The 15,565-nt window shown below is 36.8% G+C and overlaps 1 protein-coding gene across 1 annotated transcript in view; it reads left to right on the top strand.

The window, feature by feature from the left end:
• The window catches only part of LOC122810699 (adhesion G protein-coupled receptor E2-like), a 343,450-nt gene that overhangs the window by 44,391 nt on the left and 283,494 nt on the right, over positions 1-15,565 (top strand). The window contains exon 2 of the mRNA XM_044082264.1: positions 639-874. Coding sequence (XP_043938199.1) covers positions 639-874 — 236 coding nt within the window. The remainder of the gene's footprint in view (positions 1-638; positions 875-15,565) is intronic.

The raw sequence follows: 15,565 nt of genomic DNA on the forward strand, positions 1-15,565 counted from the left end.
TTCAAAATGTTGCAATCTATTGTCTCGTAAGTGTTTGTAAAAGGCCCTCGATTGTATCTATCTTTGTACCTTCTATGTTTCCTCCTACCCCTCCTCCTAATATGTTTAAAGGGTGGGTATGGGTTTTGGATTTTTTAGAAATCGGGGATTCCATGGTGTTGAATCTAGGGAAGATTCTTATTGGATGGTTCACTCTATGTATGTATGTGTGTCACTTTATATCAGTAATTACCTTTGTTCCACTGAAGAAAGCCTGTTAGCTGAAAACGGTCTGGGATGTATACTACCTTATAGATTTGTATTAAATTGATGTATTAACCTGATTGTTTTTGTGCTTTTTCACTGTGTTTGGTGCTAGTGCTTTTTGTTTACACTTATTTCCACTGTAGCCTTAAATTGTTCACAAACAGTACAGATTATATGTGTTTGTTTTAAAGATCTAGTTCACGCTGGTTGCTCCTGCACTTTTGATCCTACTCATATCAGTAACTACTGCTGGTTTCCTGGTTTTGAAGAGTCACTGTCTCTGAGGCATTTTAGATAGATACTGTTTTATCTATTTATGTATTTGTGTATTTGCTTTGTAAAACTGCTCTAAACTTCAGTTTTTAATTAATTATAACTCTTCTTCATTTCAGATCCTCTGTAAAGTTATCGCAGCTTTTCTACATTACTTCTTCTCAGCTTCTTTCTTTTGGATGCACCTGGGTGCGTTGCAGCTCCATTTTATGGTACAAAATCTTAAGGCAATCAGGGCCTTCAGATCTCACATCATCCCAGGGAAATTCATGTATCCTGTTGGCTATGGGATACCTGCTATAATAGTTATGATTTCTGCATCTGTTTATCCTGACGGATATGGAACACAGAATGTGTAAGTTTAGCTGGAAGTCTTTATGCAATGCAGAACAACATTAGTTCACTTTAAGTATGTCTTCTAGGGTAGGGAATGTATTATTGAAAAAAACTCATTTGAGCTGTACATTACAGTAATACAAAAGAATAACGAGCACAATTAGAATAGCAGAAAACTATGGAAAATGTCATCTATTAATCTTGAATGTTTTAGTAAGAAATGAAACAACTCCAGACTTCTGACATTACCACTTGTGAATGTAGAAAATCATGCTGATGTAACAATTCTGAGTAAAACCGATTACTATTCATTATCCATATGCTTACACCTTTATTTTACTTGCTGGATGTCATTATGCAGAATCATTAAGGTCACTTCTGGAAAATATCTTGCTTCACTGAAAGGATCTGTCTATCAGCAAATCAATAAATACACAAAAAGTGATAGGGTTTCTATTCAAATAAACAAATAAATATCTTCATTATTTCCCTGACTGATCCCTTAATCCAGTTCAGTGTCATAAGGGAGCTATGTTGGAAGATTCCTTGGCACTGGATATCACTGATAATACTGCCCCACAGCTTTATGTCTTTGGTACTGGTCACGGCTTCACTGCCACTGGCCATGACACTGATATCTCTGGTTTACTGCCACTGGTCACGACACTATCTCTGGTGTTGATGGTTACTTCGGACCCGTATTTGGGGTTGATGACTCAAGGCCAATAGGGCACAGAGCCCTGTAATGTTGTTTTAGTCCTTGGCATTATTGACCTTCAAGAATTCAGTGCTGACAACCTTGACAGCAGGGCTTGTACTTTGCTACTTGAATACTGGTTGTCGACCAAATGAATGTCAATCAAATGGTCTGTCGATCTTATGAAGTAGACCCATACACACACACACACACATATATATATATATATATATATATATATATATATATATATATATATACATTTTTTCACAGTGGATCTGCCTTTGTTAATACCATTATTAATTATTATCATCTTATGGGGGGTTGAAGTAGTGCCTCTGCTGACATCAATAGCTCTCTGACCCCATAGCTCTGTATCCCTCAGTGCTCATCAGCAAATACAACCGGTCATAGCTCTTTCCTTTCCTGAGTAGGCACCCATTCCCAGGCACAAGCAGCAGAGGAGCTACAACATCATAGTTAAACATAAATGTCAGCACTATCCTTTGCTGAACTACAAAACAAACTAAGAAAACTAAGCAGGCTAAACCAAGTCAACCAACAGCAACTTATACAAACAATAGAAAATAAATCAGTTCAAGTAACTACAGAGAAAAATTTTAATATTCTACTTCAAATAAGACAAGCTTTCAGTAATTATTCATCAGGTTTAAGCAACAGTCCCTTGCTGAGCAGAATAACGGTTTGATGACTTCCTAGGCTGAACTAGCGGCCTGGCATCATAACAGTGGAGTGGCTAAACCATTTGTCCATTTGCTATGCACTAACTAATGGACATAGGTATGCTATCCCTAACAAAATACAAGAAGATATTTTTTTAGGTGTTGGGACATCCAATGGAATCTAGAATGAGATATCCTCACCTCTATGGGAGACATCCTTATGATCTCTACCCACTCCTACACAGGTACCCTGATGCTTTCTAAGAGTCCATCAGAGAAATGAACACTTGGAATACCTCAAGCATGCCTCTACCTCCTATTTCCCCAAAGAAGGTAAAGTAAGACATGCCTTTTTACTCATCTCCTCCACCACACAGTCTCCAGCAAACTCCCAAAATGATAATAAAATTCAGGTCACTCAGGCCACAGTCAAGACTTTATTCCTTTATGACATCAAAGCAACTACTAGCTATAAATACTATTTATGGGCAACAACTGAAAGCTAATAAAAAACTTAAAGTATGTTCAAAAATTGCACACTTAAATGGAAACCACACCGGCATTCTGTCCCACTTAAATATCCAAAAATGTGAGAGCTTTCATTCTAGTAATCAGGAACTTCATCAGACACTAAAACTCATTATATACTAAAAAATCTCATTGGCTAAATATATTTAAAATATTTTAATAATTAAATGAATACATTAATGCTCTATCCTTTAACATGCATATAATATTATTTGAATCATTAAGTCTTGGTTCTTTGAAAGCATTCAGTGAAATTTGCCAAAATGATTCTGATTTTATAGCACATTATTAATACCCTATCCTCTAAAATCACTTTTAATCTGTTAATGACATAAAATAAAAAACTCTTAAATTAACAGTAGCAACTGTATATTTAAACAGTATACTACATTCTTTTTTTACATTCTTTAGGTACTGTACCACCCTGGAAGCCGTGGTGGTACAGCGGTAGCGTTGTTGCCTCACAGCAAGAGGTTCTCCTGTTCAGTTCTTGGCTGGAGTGCCTTCTGTGTGGAGTCTGCATGTCCTCCCCACAGTCAAGTGGCCTCTGAAAGACATGTGTGAATGGGTGTGCCTTCGCTGAAGGTTGGGCTTCAGGCTGGCAACTTGGCACCATAAAAATCTACTGCCAATCATTAGTGGACCGGGGTTCTGCTGTGGCGACACCTAACTGGGAAAAGCTGAACAGGTACTGTACCACCCTGTTTGTAATGTGCAGGCTCTTTTCCCTACATAAAGTGCATCACAAGAGGCACATTGGGCAAAGCAGACCACTTATTTAGATTTATGAGTATATCTTTTTCTTTATCTATCAGTTTCCTCTCTACTTTTTTTAATTTCTCTTTTTTATTTCTATTCATTTGTTATATTAAATTTGCATTTGTAAACTTAATAAATGATACAAGTTAATAACACACTGAAATGTGTCTCACACCTTTTGTATCACATCAAGAAAGAGTAAGTAAAATAAAAAGAATTACAAAAGTTAACAAAAAATTAATTATTTTTTAATGAAGTAATTTATGTAAATATCAGCCATCATTTTCAGCTGGAAAATAAATTAGGCATGTGCCTTCTAGTTCCAGTAGCCTAAAATAATGCATTTAGTAACCATGCTTATCATGGCTACTGATATGGTTTTCTTTGTTGATAACTCTGGAATGGAATAATATCAACTTTTTTATATATAAATTCAGTTGAATCATCACTTTCCTGTATCAAATTGATATTTTTTGACATCACAGCACATTGTTTGAGCAGGACCAAAACATGTGAATCCAGGTTTCCCATTTCCCGGCAACCATGTCAACACTTAGTAGGTAACCACTTCATTTTTTTCCTGGAGTCTAATAAATTCAGTAATATTTTTGGTCATGTTCCAGAAGGATTACACAATCTATATATTTTCCATAATGTCTGAAATTCCTGAAGTTTGATATCCTGTGGTTTCAATATTCCATTTACATAAAATATTTATAGTATGGTCATCATTTTTAGCTGTTGTAAATTTCATTATTTGTGCCAGATTTTTTACCCAATGTTGAGTGTAGAAAACCTGTGCCTGAGTCTCAAATAATTTTCTCACTGGAATGACAGAATATCATCTTGTTGTATGCAAATTCAGTTAAATCATCATGATCTTATATCAAATTGATATAAGTTTTTTTTTGCCACCAAGGCAAAATTTTTGAACAGGCCACCATACGTGAATCCTATTTTCCCACTTCCCCACAACCACACAAACAACATTTAATAGGTGACCATTTCAATTTTTTCATGAGTCCAAGAAAATCAACAATGCATTTCATGCTGAATGGTCCTGTTCCAGAAAGATTAAAAAAAATCTATAATTTTCAGTAATGTATACAATTCCTGAAGTCAGATAACCTGTGATGTTTAAATATTCCATTTACTTAAAATGTTCATAGTATAGTGATGGTTTGCAGCTGTTGTAAATGTATTCTTTGTGCCAGATGTTTTACTAAGTGTTGTACAGAAAAGCCAGAGCTTGAGCACCAAATAATCTCCCCCTTTATTTTCTATAGCTGAAACAAAGATGACATTTGGTTCTGTGTAATGTTCCTTAAGTTGAACTGGTTTAATTTTATTATTTTGATCTAAAAGGGGGATTCTATCATTCTTAACTATATGTCTGTAATGTGTTGGCACCCATGCTTGTAGTGGGATGTCCTTACACGGAAAGCATATAAATTGTAGCAAGTATTGGTGATATCTAACTTTTTTGTATTGAAAAAATTAAATTCTTTAGAATATTTGAAATGTACATCTTTCAAAATTGTTGATTGTTTCAACTACTGTATACTATCAAAAGCTTTTCATAAACAATCAGATTTTATTGTCTGCCAATGTTTCATGTTAATCCAGAATTGTGTAAACATAGAAACTTTAAAATATTTACTATTGTGAAGTTAGATTTAATTATATGGTTTGAATTTACATTTTTTTCAAAATATGAAGAAACAAAACGATTAATCCTAATTTGCAAATGTATTCCAATAAATAATGCCTAATTTAATTTATTGTTGACATTGGCATTATATAAATTTAACACATTTATAAATATACTTTATATTTATTATGACAAAAGTTTTGTAATACCTACTGCACAGACTGCTTGGTTTAAGTTATATATATTTTTAGCTTTTACTTGACTACATTTCATTTCAATAGCTTGTATAATTTGATTGGTCATGGCTATTGATCTTCCTGGATAAAAAAAACAGACTGTAAGGGGTGAACTATTTGTGGTAAAGATTGCATTAAATAATTATGTTTGCTAAAATTTTATAATCTGAGTTTAGCAAGGGTATAGGTCTCTAGTTTGCAACTAAACATGGATCATTATCCTCTTTTATTTTTATTAATGTGATTAGCATAGCTAGTGAAAAGAAGCATCTGTTGAAAGAAAAAACAAATCATATAAATGTAACAAATAGAGAAGTAATACTGTACAAAAGGAAATTTTATATCATGTATATATAATAAGTGCTGATCTTGCTTCATTAGCTTAAGCAAATATGTCCTTGCCACTTAATACTCATTTTTTTTATTTGATACATTTTCTTAGTATATTTGAATGAGAGTCTCTGAATCTTGGATAAACAAATCTGCTTTTTGGCTAATATATTTATATAATAATTAACATTCAATAATACCCCAATCAATTGTAACTGTAGAATTAGATATTGCTTTTATTATTTTCAGTTGTTGTCTTACTCTTTTAGGACAATTTTAATAGTACACCAAATATATATATGCTTTAAATATTGCTCATTTTTTGGAGCAGATATAGAATATAGTTCATTTTTGAAGTCTTGAATATTCTGAGTAATATAGGGTTGCCACCCCTCCATTTTTTTCCAGACTATCTGGAAATCAAACTGATTCTCTGGTAGTCTGGAAAACACTGTACAAACTCCGGTATCCTGTTTCAAAAAGGAAACAGACTATCGGCATTTGTAAATCAGCTGATTTACTATGCTTTTTTAAAGAAAAGCATAGTAAATCAGCCGAAAGCATGCAGCAGAAACAGAAAAAGAGGGCGTTTCCCATCAGGTGATGTTATTGTGATGTCATCAAATGGGCGGAATATGGGTGGGAGAGGGGGTGGGATGGGCGGGATTACTGGTGACGTGAGAGATGTGGCTTTACTCTGGTTTTAGCCATGGCGAAAGGTGGTAACTCTACTTATGATTAAAAAACTTTGCATGAACAATCAAATGCTATTGTCTGCCAATTATACATGTTAATCCAGAATTGTGCCAGAGAAGAAATTTGATTATATAAACATTATTGTGAATCATCCGTGTGCAAAATTGTTGGTGAATGATCTGATAATATGCAAGGGTTAGTAAAAATTTCTTTACAGAAATTCAGTGTATAGTTTGAAAAAAATGGTTGTCCAAACAAGTTGTCTTCTTATGTTTTGTATCAAAACACGTATATCCATTTATAAGGTGTTAATGAAGAGAAAATAATCATTTAAGTTAAAAATTTTAAGAAGTCTATCATTTGGGAGTTATTTCCAGTATATTTCCACTTACTATCTTCCAGATGCATATTAAAATCACCAAATAAAATAACATTTTTGATGTTCAGCTGTATCACTCCATCATCAAAGCTTGTAAAACAATTTCACAACCACTAAAAGGTAAATATGAAAAGCTAGTACGGAGAACAATTTCCTAAATTAGATTTTTAGTAAAATAATTCTAGCTTGAGTGTTCTGGAACTTTTCACTTACTATTTTTTTCTCCAAATTTAGTCAAAATAGGTACTCCCGATGAGTCTTTACTGTGAAAATTTCAAAACACTTCAGTGAAAGCCTTACAGTTAGATAAAACAATATGTTTCAAGGGCAAAATGTATCTCATGTAAGCATATTAAATCAGGTTAAAAAAAATAATAGTTTATTTTTTTGATATGATGATTTAAACTATTGCTGTTATTTTATTTTATGTAACATTTGTAACTTGGAACAAAACCAGTTTTCAGCGGAGGCCTGGGGAGAAATGCTCCAGATGCATGTCTTTGAAACATGGGAGGAAACTGGAGCACCTAGAGGAAACCCACACAAATGCAGGGAGAACATGCAGACTCCACACAGAAGGCACTCCAGCCAAGAATCAAACCAGATAACCTCTGGCTGTGAGGCAACAATGCTAAAATATTGGGTGGAAAATGTTATCAAACTATACATATATATATATATATATATATATATATATATATATATATATATATATATATATATATAGGTCTACTTTGATTCATAGGTTCATAGGTAGATACTAGGCTATTGGCCCAAGGGCATAAGTAAGCCTTGCCAACAAGGTTCCTGGCTTACGCCACCCAAGAAAGTTATTTTCCTGTGCCCCTGTTGAGCAGAGCCATAGAAGTGATCCCCAAGGTGTATTTCCTATTTCTCATCTACTCATCAAGATTTTTCTTGAACAGTGCTAATGAGGAACTTTGCTTGACATAGATGGGTTGCTTATTCCAGAGTATGGGAAGTCTCTGGGACAGGAATCTATCCCTCCAGCATGTCCTGTTTATTGTGGTGACAAGGTTTAGGTCCCTAGAGTGTGTAGCTCAGAGGGATTGGGATTTCTTTAGGTGTAGCATGTCCAACAGCTCTGGTTTTGACATAGCTTTGTATGTTAGGCAGGGATCACCTCAGAGTAGGTGATATGCTACGGAGTAAAGCTGGAGTTTTTTGAGACAGTCAGTGTAAGGCATTTGTTTGAGGCCAGTAATCCTCTTTGTGAGGTACTTCTGTGGCCTTTCCAGCAGCTGCAGATGTCTTGTGAGGTACATTCCAAAAGGGGCATTGTACTCTATAATGGGTCTAATGAGTGTTGAGTAGAGGGGAACAATTACCTCTTTTTTTCCTGGATGATAACCCTTTTGTGATGAGGTGTGCCATGTAGAAGGATTTCCTGACTACTGTGGCAATGTGATTTTCAATGGGGAGACTACTGTCCACCTGGGTCCCAAGGTCTCTTATCCCACATTCGGCATTAAGTAGACTTCTGCCTATGTGGTAGTTCATGGGTATAAAGTTTTTGCCAAAGGGTATGACAATGCACTTTTTGGCATTGAGCTTGAGGCCATGGCTATGACACCATGCATCTGTCTCAGTGAGGCCCTTCTGTACGATGTCCACATCATTTGGGGACTTGACTATGTCTCCTAGTTTGCAGTCATCTGTGAAATTCATTAACCAAAGGCCTTCTGTGTTAGCCTGTACTTCAGAGAAGTAGATACCAAACAGGAGAGGTTCCAGGACTGTACCCTGTGATACTCCACTTGTCACTGGTTTGAAGTCAGATTTGGAGTCTGCAACTTTTACAGTGTGGGTTCTGTCAGTGAGCCAGTTGGCAACCCATCTTGTGATGTAGGGATTTATACCTAGTTTAGTGAGTTTAGATATAATTACAGAATGGGGGTGGTGCTGAAAGCCTTGGCAAGGTCAAGATAGGCTGTGTGAACCACCTTACCCTCATCTGTGGCTTTGGTGACTGCCTCAAAGAAGTCGATCAGATTCAGGAGGCATGATCTGCCTTTCACAAACCCGAACTGGGTGGGGTCCAGAGTTTGGAGGTTACCAATGTCTTTGTTTATGATGATACGTTCCATGGCCTTACAGACCAGGCTCATCAGGCTAATAGGGTGATAGTTCCCGGGATCAGTGGTGGCTTCCTCTTTGTGGAGTGGGATAACTGTTGCTGTGTGCCATTCAGTGGGCACAAAGCCAGATGAGGCTATGATTGAACATGGTGCTTAGGTGGGGATCCAGTTAGTTTTGAAGTTCGTGTAAAATGCAGCCTGGAACATTGTTCCTTGGATGCTGTGTTTTTGGCTTTAGAGAGTGCAGCTTTTACCTGAGTAGTTGTGATTTCAGGGACTCTGCATTCTTCCTGTATAGATATGGGCCATTTAGGGGGTGAGGGGGGGTAAAGTTACCACTGAACCTATCTGCCAGGATGTTGGAACTATCAGTTGGTTCTGTAATTTTCGTGCCTTTGTGCTGTACCTCAGAGCAGATCTGGGTGTTGCCATTGAGATTCTTGACATAGCTATAGAATGCTTTGTGGTTGTCCCTAGAATCAGTGCTGATTTTATTTTCCTAGCTAACTTTGGAGGATCTTATAAGGGATCTCAGCTTCTTACTGGGGCTGATCAGGGTGCTCCTCCACTCATGGGATTTTACTCTTTTTTTGTAATAGTTTCTTCCTTCTGTTGTAGAGTTTGTTTATGCCAGAGGACCACCAGATTGGCTTCTTTTTTTTGGAGGACAGCATCTCTGTTCATTTTGGGATAGCACGATCCATGCACTCGTGTAATTGCTTATAGAGTGCATTTGTATAGGATTCAGCAGTCGTAACTTTATTGTCTATCTGCATTGGTGTCAAGAAGTTCACCACTTCTGTCTTAAAAAGCATGAAGTTGGCTTTGGAGAAATTTTTTACCATGGTTTCCTTAATGGGGGGTGGGGCAGGAAGTGGATATCTAGGGTGATTAGCTTATGGTTGGATCTGACCAATGAGGAGTTGACTGCAGGTGTGGAACACCGGTCACTCATGTTGGTAATGACTAGGTCTAGGATATTGTTGCCCCTGGTGGGAGTGTGGATTATTTGATCCAGGACATTGGAATTTATGAATTCCAGGAAGTGCTGAGTGAAGGAGTTGGTACATGAGTAGTTTTCCCAGTTAATGGTGGGGTAGTTGAACTCGTCCATTATTAGAGTGTTTGGTTGAACCCTGATTTTTTTCCAGTATATCAGGAAAAGAGGAGTGTGAATCCTGGGCCATGGTGGGGGATCTGTAGCAAGAAACAATTTGGATTGCAGGTTTGCCCAGAATTAGTTGCAATTGGATAATCTCAGATGCATTATGCTGAGCAACTAGCCTGGAGGTGTGGATATTCTTAATGAATATGGACACACCTCTGCCTTTGGTGTTCCGGTACAGTTTAGTTGGCCGAAAAGTGTGGTATGAGTTATAGCCTGGTAATGCAGGGGTGCTCTCTGGAGCCTTGAACCATGTCTCAGTCACTGCACAGATATTGATATTCTCTATTTTAAGGAGTGCCTCAAGGGAGTGTATTGTGTGATTTAGACTTCTAGCATTGAGTAGCATTACCCTCAGTTTTTACTTGCCTGTTCCTGTTACAGTGGTGAATTTGTCATGTGAACCTTGCCTAAAAAAGGCACTATAGGGATGGCAAGAGCCAGTATTTGGAATCCCAGGGTTGACAAGTGCAGGCCATCTCTGGCAAAGTATCATGGTCTGTTGACCATGTCATCCCAGGCAGACAGATACTGGATCCTCTTAGAATGACACCAGAAGCTTAGCTAATTGTTAAAGTCAGTCATTTTGTCCTTGTACTACGGTATCATTCTGGGTGATGACAGGATGCTACTCAGGGCTATGGTCATACCTGCCTGGGCTACAAGATCGCAGAGTTCTTCCATGTCTCTTTTCATGTAGTCCAGGGAGGTATGTCTCAGGTCATTCACACCAGCATGGACAATGACAGTCATATTTGTACTTGTTGTGGAGTGACCTGATTGTGTGGGTTATGTGGTGGATCCTGGCACCCGACAGGCAGCTGACAGTAACCTTCTCCTTGCTTAGCCTGGTGAGTGGGACATCAGTGTGCCTGACTATAGAGTCACTTATGACCAGTGTGTTGGGTACGTTGTTTTGCCTTATGGGCTGTGGTTGAGTGTCACACAGAATCTGTGGGCTGTGTGTCATTTGGGTTGTTTTGTGGGAGTGGAGGTTGCTTGCGTTTCTGCTTTGGAGGTCTCTGCTGCTTGAGCTGATTATTATTGAGAGCCTTCATGAATGTTTTTGTGTTTCTATGTGTGACTTTTGGTGGTGCAGGTTTAGTGGGACTATGTGACGATGTGGTGTGTTGCAAGTGTTTACCTTCTTCTCCTGACTGTCAAGGTCAGTCTTGTTTGGAGAGAGCTTTACCTCCAGTTTGGCTAGATAAGTGCATCTCTCACAGTTTGTAATGTTGGGTGGTAGGAGGACAGGGTTGTCTACGTACATGAGGCAATTACTACATTACCCCAAGATGTCCAGCTTCATCAAATAGACAGGAGAGAACACTGGGAGCTGACCCTTGGACATGCCTGAATAAAAAAATATTTTCCTCTAGACAAATGAGGAAAGTGAGTACAAGAGCGTTTTTTCTCTAAGCAAGTGAGGAAAGTAATTACAAAAACTGTTTTCCTCTGGGTTATGAGGAAGGTTGAGTGCTGTAGTAATTTGTAGCTTATTTAGTGCTTACAACAAGTTCTGAACAGGTGAATAAGCAAATTCAAGTGCTAAAACTAAGAATCTGTATCTGAACTAGACTAGTTACAGGAAAGAAACAAGTGCAAATGTGGGCTTTTAAATCAGAAAGCTGAAAGAGATGGAACAATTTCCCAAAAGGCCAATAACTACAATGTCTGGGCCAGAAACCACTCCTTATGTGGTAGATAGGTTACCTAGTGCTTACCACTCCCACTGATAAGCTAGAAGGCTTCCCTCCAACACCAAAAGGCTTGGGGGGCTCAGGAGCTTACAAACAGTCCTAGATACAGCAAATCTGTATCTGGACTAGACTAGTTACAGGAAAGGGGAGGAACAAGTGCAAATGCATGCTTTTAAATCAGGAAGTTGACAGAGATGGAAAAACTGCCTAGATGGCCAATAACTACAATTTCTGGGCCAGAAAACCCTCCTTATGTGGTAGATAAGTTGCCTAGTGCTTATCATTCCCACTGATAAGTTAGCAGGAGTCCCTCCAACACAGACAGGCTTGGGGTCTCAGAAGCTTGCAGTCTTGGATATAGCAAATCTGTATCTGGACTAAACTAGTTACAGGAAAGGCAGGAAACAAGCATACATTTTTTGTTACAGTTAAGCAGAACACAGGGAGATTCTAGCAAAGTTTTTTTTTTTTTGTAAAGGAAAGGGAGAGAGAAGCAGTAGATAATTCAAGGTTAGGAAACTGAGTGGGTTGGCCTTTTCAAATGTTCCCTCTGTATTGGGTAGAATGAGCTAATGACACTAGACTGGGAGGTGTATCCCAGATAAAATTTACAGTAGGAGCAGGCAACTGCAAAGCCACCAAGTAAACAGCAATACACCAACATAAACACCAACAGGGAGGGATGGTGGGGAACAATACTAAAGCTACTAGCCTACACTCTTTTAGACAGTAAACACTACAGAAATGTTTATCACAGCAGAAGAACAGCAGAGCCATGAAATGAAAGTTTTAAACAGTTAAAGGAGCAAGGAGACTCTACAGAATGCTTTTAACTGCAAACAAATCAGTTATATGATAGAGTCCTTGGCAGGAAATCAGAACAAACAAATAGGTGCTTAATAAGTAGAGAAAATATCCAGCACTGTAAGGCAGACACTTTTAGTTTAACCATGCAGATTAGTTAATTGCAATAAAATACAGTAAAAAGTATGCAACAGGCAATAAAAGGTGCTATATATAAATTGCTAGAAGCAATAACTAGTAAAAATAAGCAAAAAAAAAGGATACTTACTGTTATATATCTCTGATCAGAGTTGTAGTCAATGCCCCTCCTCCAATCGGCTCAGTGTGCATAGACAGAAATCCTCTCAAAGTTAGGGCTTAAATACCAGAAGATACAACCTTAAACAACTTTTTTTTAAAAAGCTCAAAAGAACCAATAAGTGCTTAGTCCAAGCCCTAGAACACCCAACCTCCATCAGCCAGCAGCCAGTCAACACAATCCTGCCACAAAGGTAAAGAAAGCCTTCTGCTAATTCAAAATGGCCTGGTCATGTGCTCAGAATAACCACTGCAAAAACAACCAGGCCAAGAGACAGCAAATCTGAACTGGGACAACTACTAGCCTACACTCTTTTAGACAGTAAACACTACAGAAACATTTATCACAGCAGAACAGCAGTGAGACACAAAATGAAAGTTTTAAAAATATAAAGGAGCAAGGAGACTCTACAGAATACTTTTTACTGCAAATAAATCAGTTATATGATACACACCTTGGCAGGAAATCAGAACAAACAAATAGGTGTTTAACAATTTTACATAGATGTTTTTTCACCCCACATAGACTAGCAATAATGTACAAGAAAGTTACAATGAAGTGCTGGAGATGTGGACACCCTGAAGCTGACAGGATACATATGGTTCTTAATTGCAAAATAATTTCTCCATCTTGGTTAGACTTTAAATATCTTTGTATAGCTGTATAGAATGACAACTGTATAATTTCTGACTCCCTTATCCTTTTCAGTGTTCTTGTTCCTAAAGTCATTCCTAAAAAAGAAGCATTTTTACTATGGTCTATCCTCTCTATAGCAAGGAAAATTGTTACTAAATATTGGAAATCCCAATCTACTCCAGTCTTTAAAGTTGAGTTTATTCATCTTGTGAAATACATTTGTAAGAATGAGATTGCTACTATAAAAGCAAGGACTAACAACACAACTCATCATTTAATTGCTTGGACAAAATTGTCTAATCTTTTATATAAATATTAAGTGTTCTCCTATGTATACTGCTTTTGTAGTTGTTATGGACATTATACAGTTTATTTGTTTTCTCTTCTTACTATACTGTTAAGTTATTGTGTTATAAAATGAATAAAAACATTTTGGAAGAAAAATGGCAGTTGATATGATAGGGGGCTATTAATTATCTAGTGCTTTTGGAATTTCAACAAAACTCAGATTATTTGAATGAGATTCTTGAGACAGACATTTTTCATTCAATTTAGCTACCTCTGCTTTCAAAGTACAATCCCCATATCTTGTCTAAAATATTATTTTTAAGCTCAAAGAGCTGTGTTTTTATTCAGTTTTGTTTGTCAGAGAAACTTACATTTGTATGGAGTGATAATTTACTGTAGTTTTTAATTCATGCTGTAGCTTTTAATTAATTCAAAATTTCTATTAAGTGTTTACTGCATTCATGAAGGAAGTCAGTGCATCAACTTTATCTATTAAAATAGCTGTCCAAGCTGGTGGTGTCTATACCCCATTGGACTTCCTTTGAATTGCCTGCTGACCACATGATCATTTTATGGCAAATGAATAGCAAATGCATCCTGTAGAGCTGTTACTACATGCAGATTTTGAGTTGCATCTCCTAAGAGATAGAGAGTAGATGTCTGTATACTGAAGAAACTCTTTATCTTCAATGTCACCAACCTTCAAAGACAAATTAACTGGCTTTACCTCCTCATCTGCCAATGTCATCCCTCATGTCATTGAGAAAAAACAAATAATCTTGGTTTGAAAATGTTTCTGCAAGATCTTTGACTCAGAACATGCTGCCAGCTGAAAGAAGAGTTCAGGGATTTTACCCTTTGTTTCTGAATCCTGAGCAGATATGGAATCAATACACGTTCTATTTTTTCATGGTAGCAAGATTCTGATGTTTTTGTTTTCTCATCTCTTTTAATAAAAGCATCTAAATCAAGCAAGCCACTTTGGAACAAGATTCATTCGAAATTTGTTAATGAGTTAAATCCCTTTTAATGTATTATTAAAAGTAGACTTCGTATGAGTTTGTATAGTAATCTTTTACTCCTTACTGAAATCAAAGCTGGTACTTGCTTGGGAATGAGTGCATCAGCACATCATCTCTATACTCCTGTGTGGCATCATCTGACCCCTCATTCCATGGAAATACATCTCCTATCAGGCCTCTTTATGTACAGAAACAATATCTGCATATAAGAAAAAGGGGTAACAGAGTGAGCCATTTAAAAAAGAAAGCAGTGCATTTTTTTAGTTTGAGTTTTTTATTTTATATTATTGAACAAGTTAAAAGTAATTTTGGAAGAGGGAATATTGATACTGCATTAGTAGTTTGACAGCTTGTCCTTGATGATTTTAAAACACCAGGACATTTTGGATTCATGTATTATTGTATACATCTTAAAAGATAGGGCATTGATTGGGTTAATTTTAAAATATTTTTAAATATATTTATGCAAAAAGATTTGGTTAAGGCAAAGTTGTTAGAGGGTTTTTTTTAGTATGTATTGTTTTTTTGAAATGTATGTTGGTGTCTCTTGAATTTCTTGATTGAAAAAAAATGATACTGCTCAAGTTTTTGAAAGGAAATTTAAAATGGTTTTCAAATTGGACATAGTACTGTTATGGTCTTCCTTAATGTGTTGTATTTTTAACATGTTTTAAGTTCAGAACACAACAGCAGCTTTTGGTGAATTTTACAAAGTACTACAAGTACTCAGAGTCCCTGT

Source organism: Protopterus annectens, chromosome 9.part0 (genome assembly GCF_019279795.1).
Source record: "Protopterus annectens isolate FY-2018-M chromosome 9.part0, PAN1.0, whole genome shotgun sequence".
Classification (NCBI taxonomy): domain Eukaryota; kingdom Metazoa; phylum Chordata; order Ceratodontiformes; family Protopteridae; genus Protopterus; species Protopterus annectens.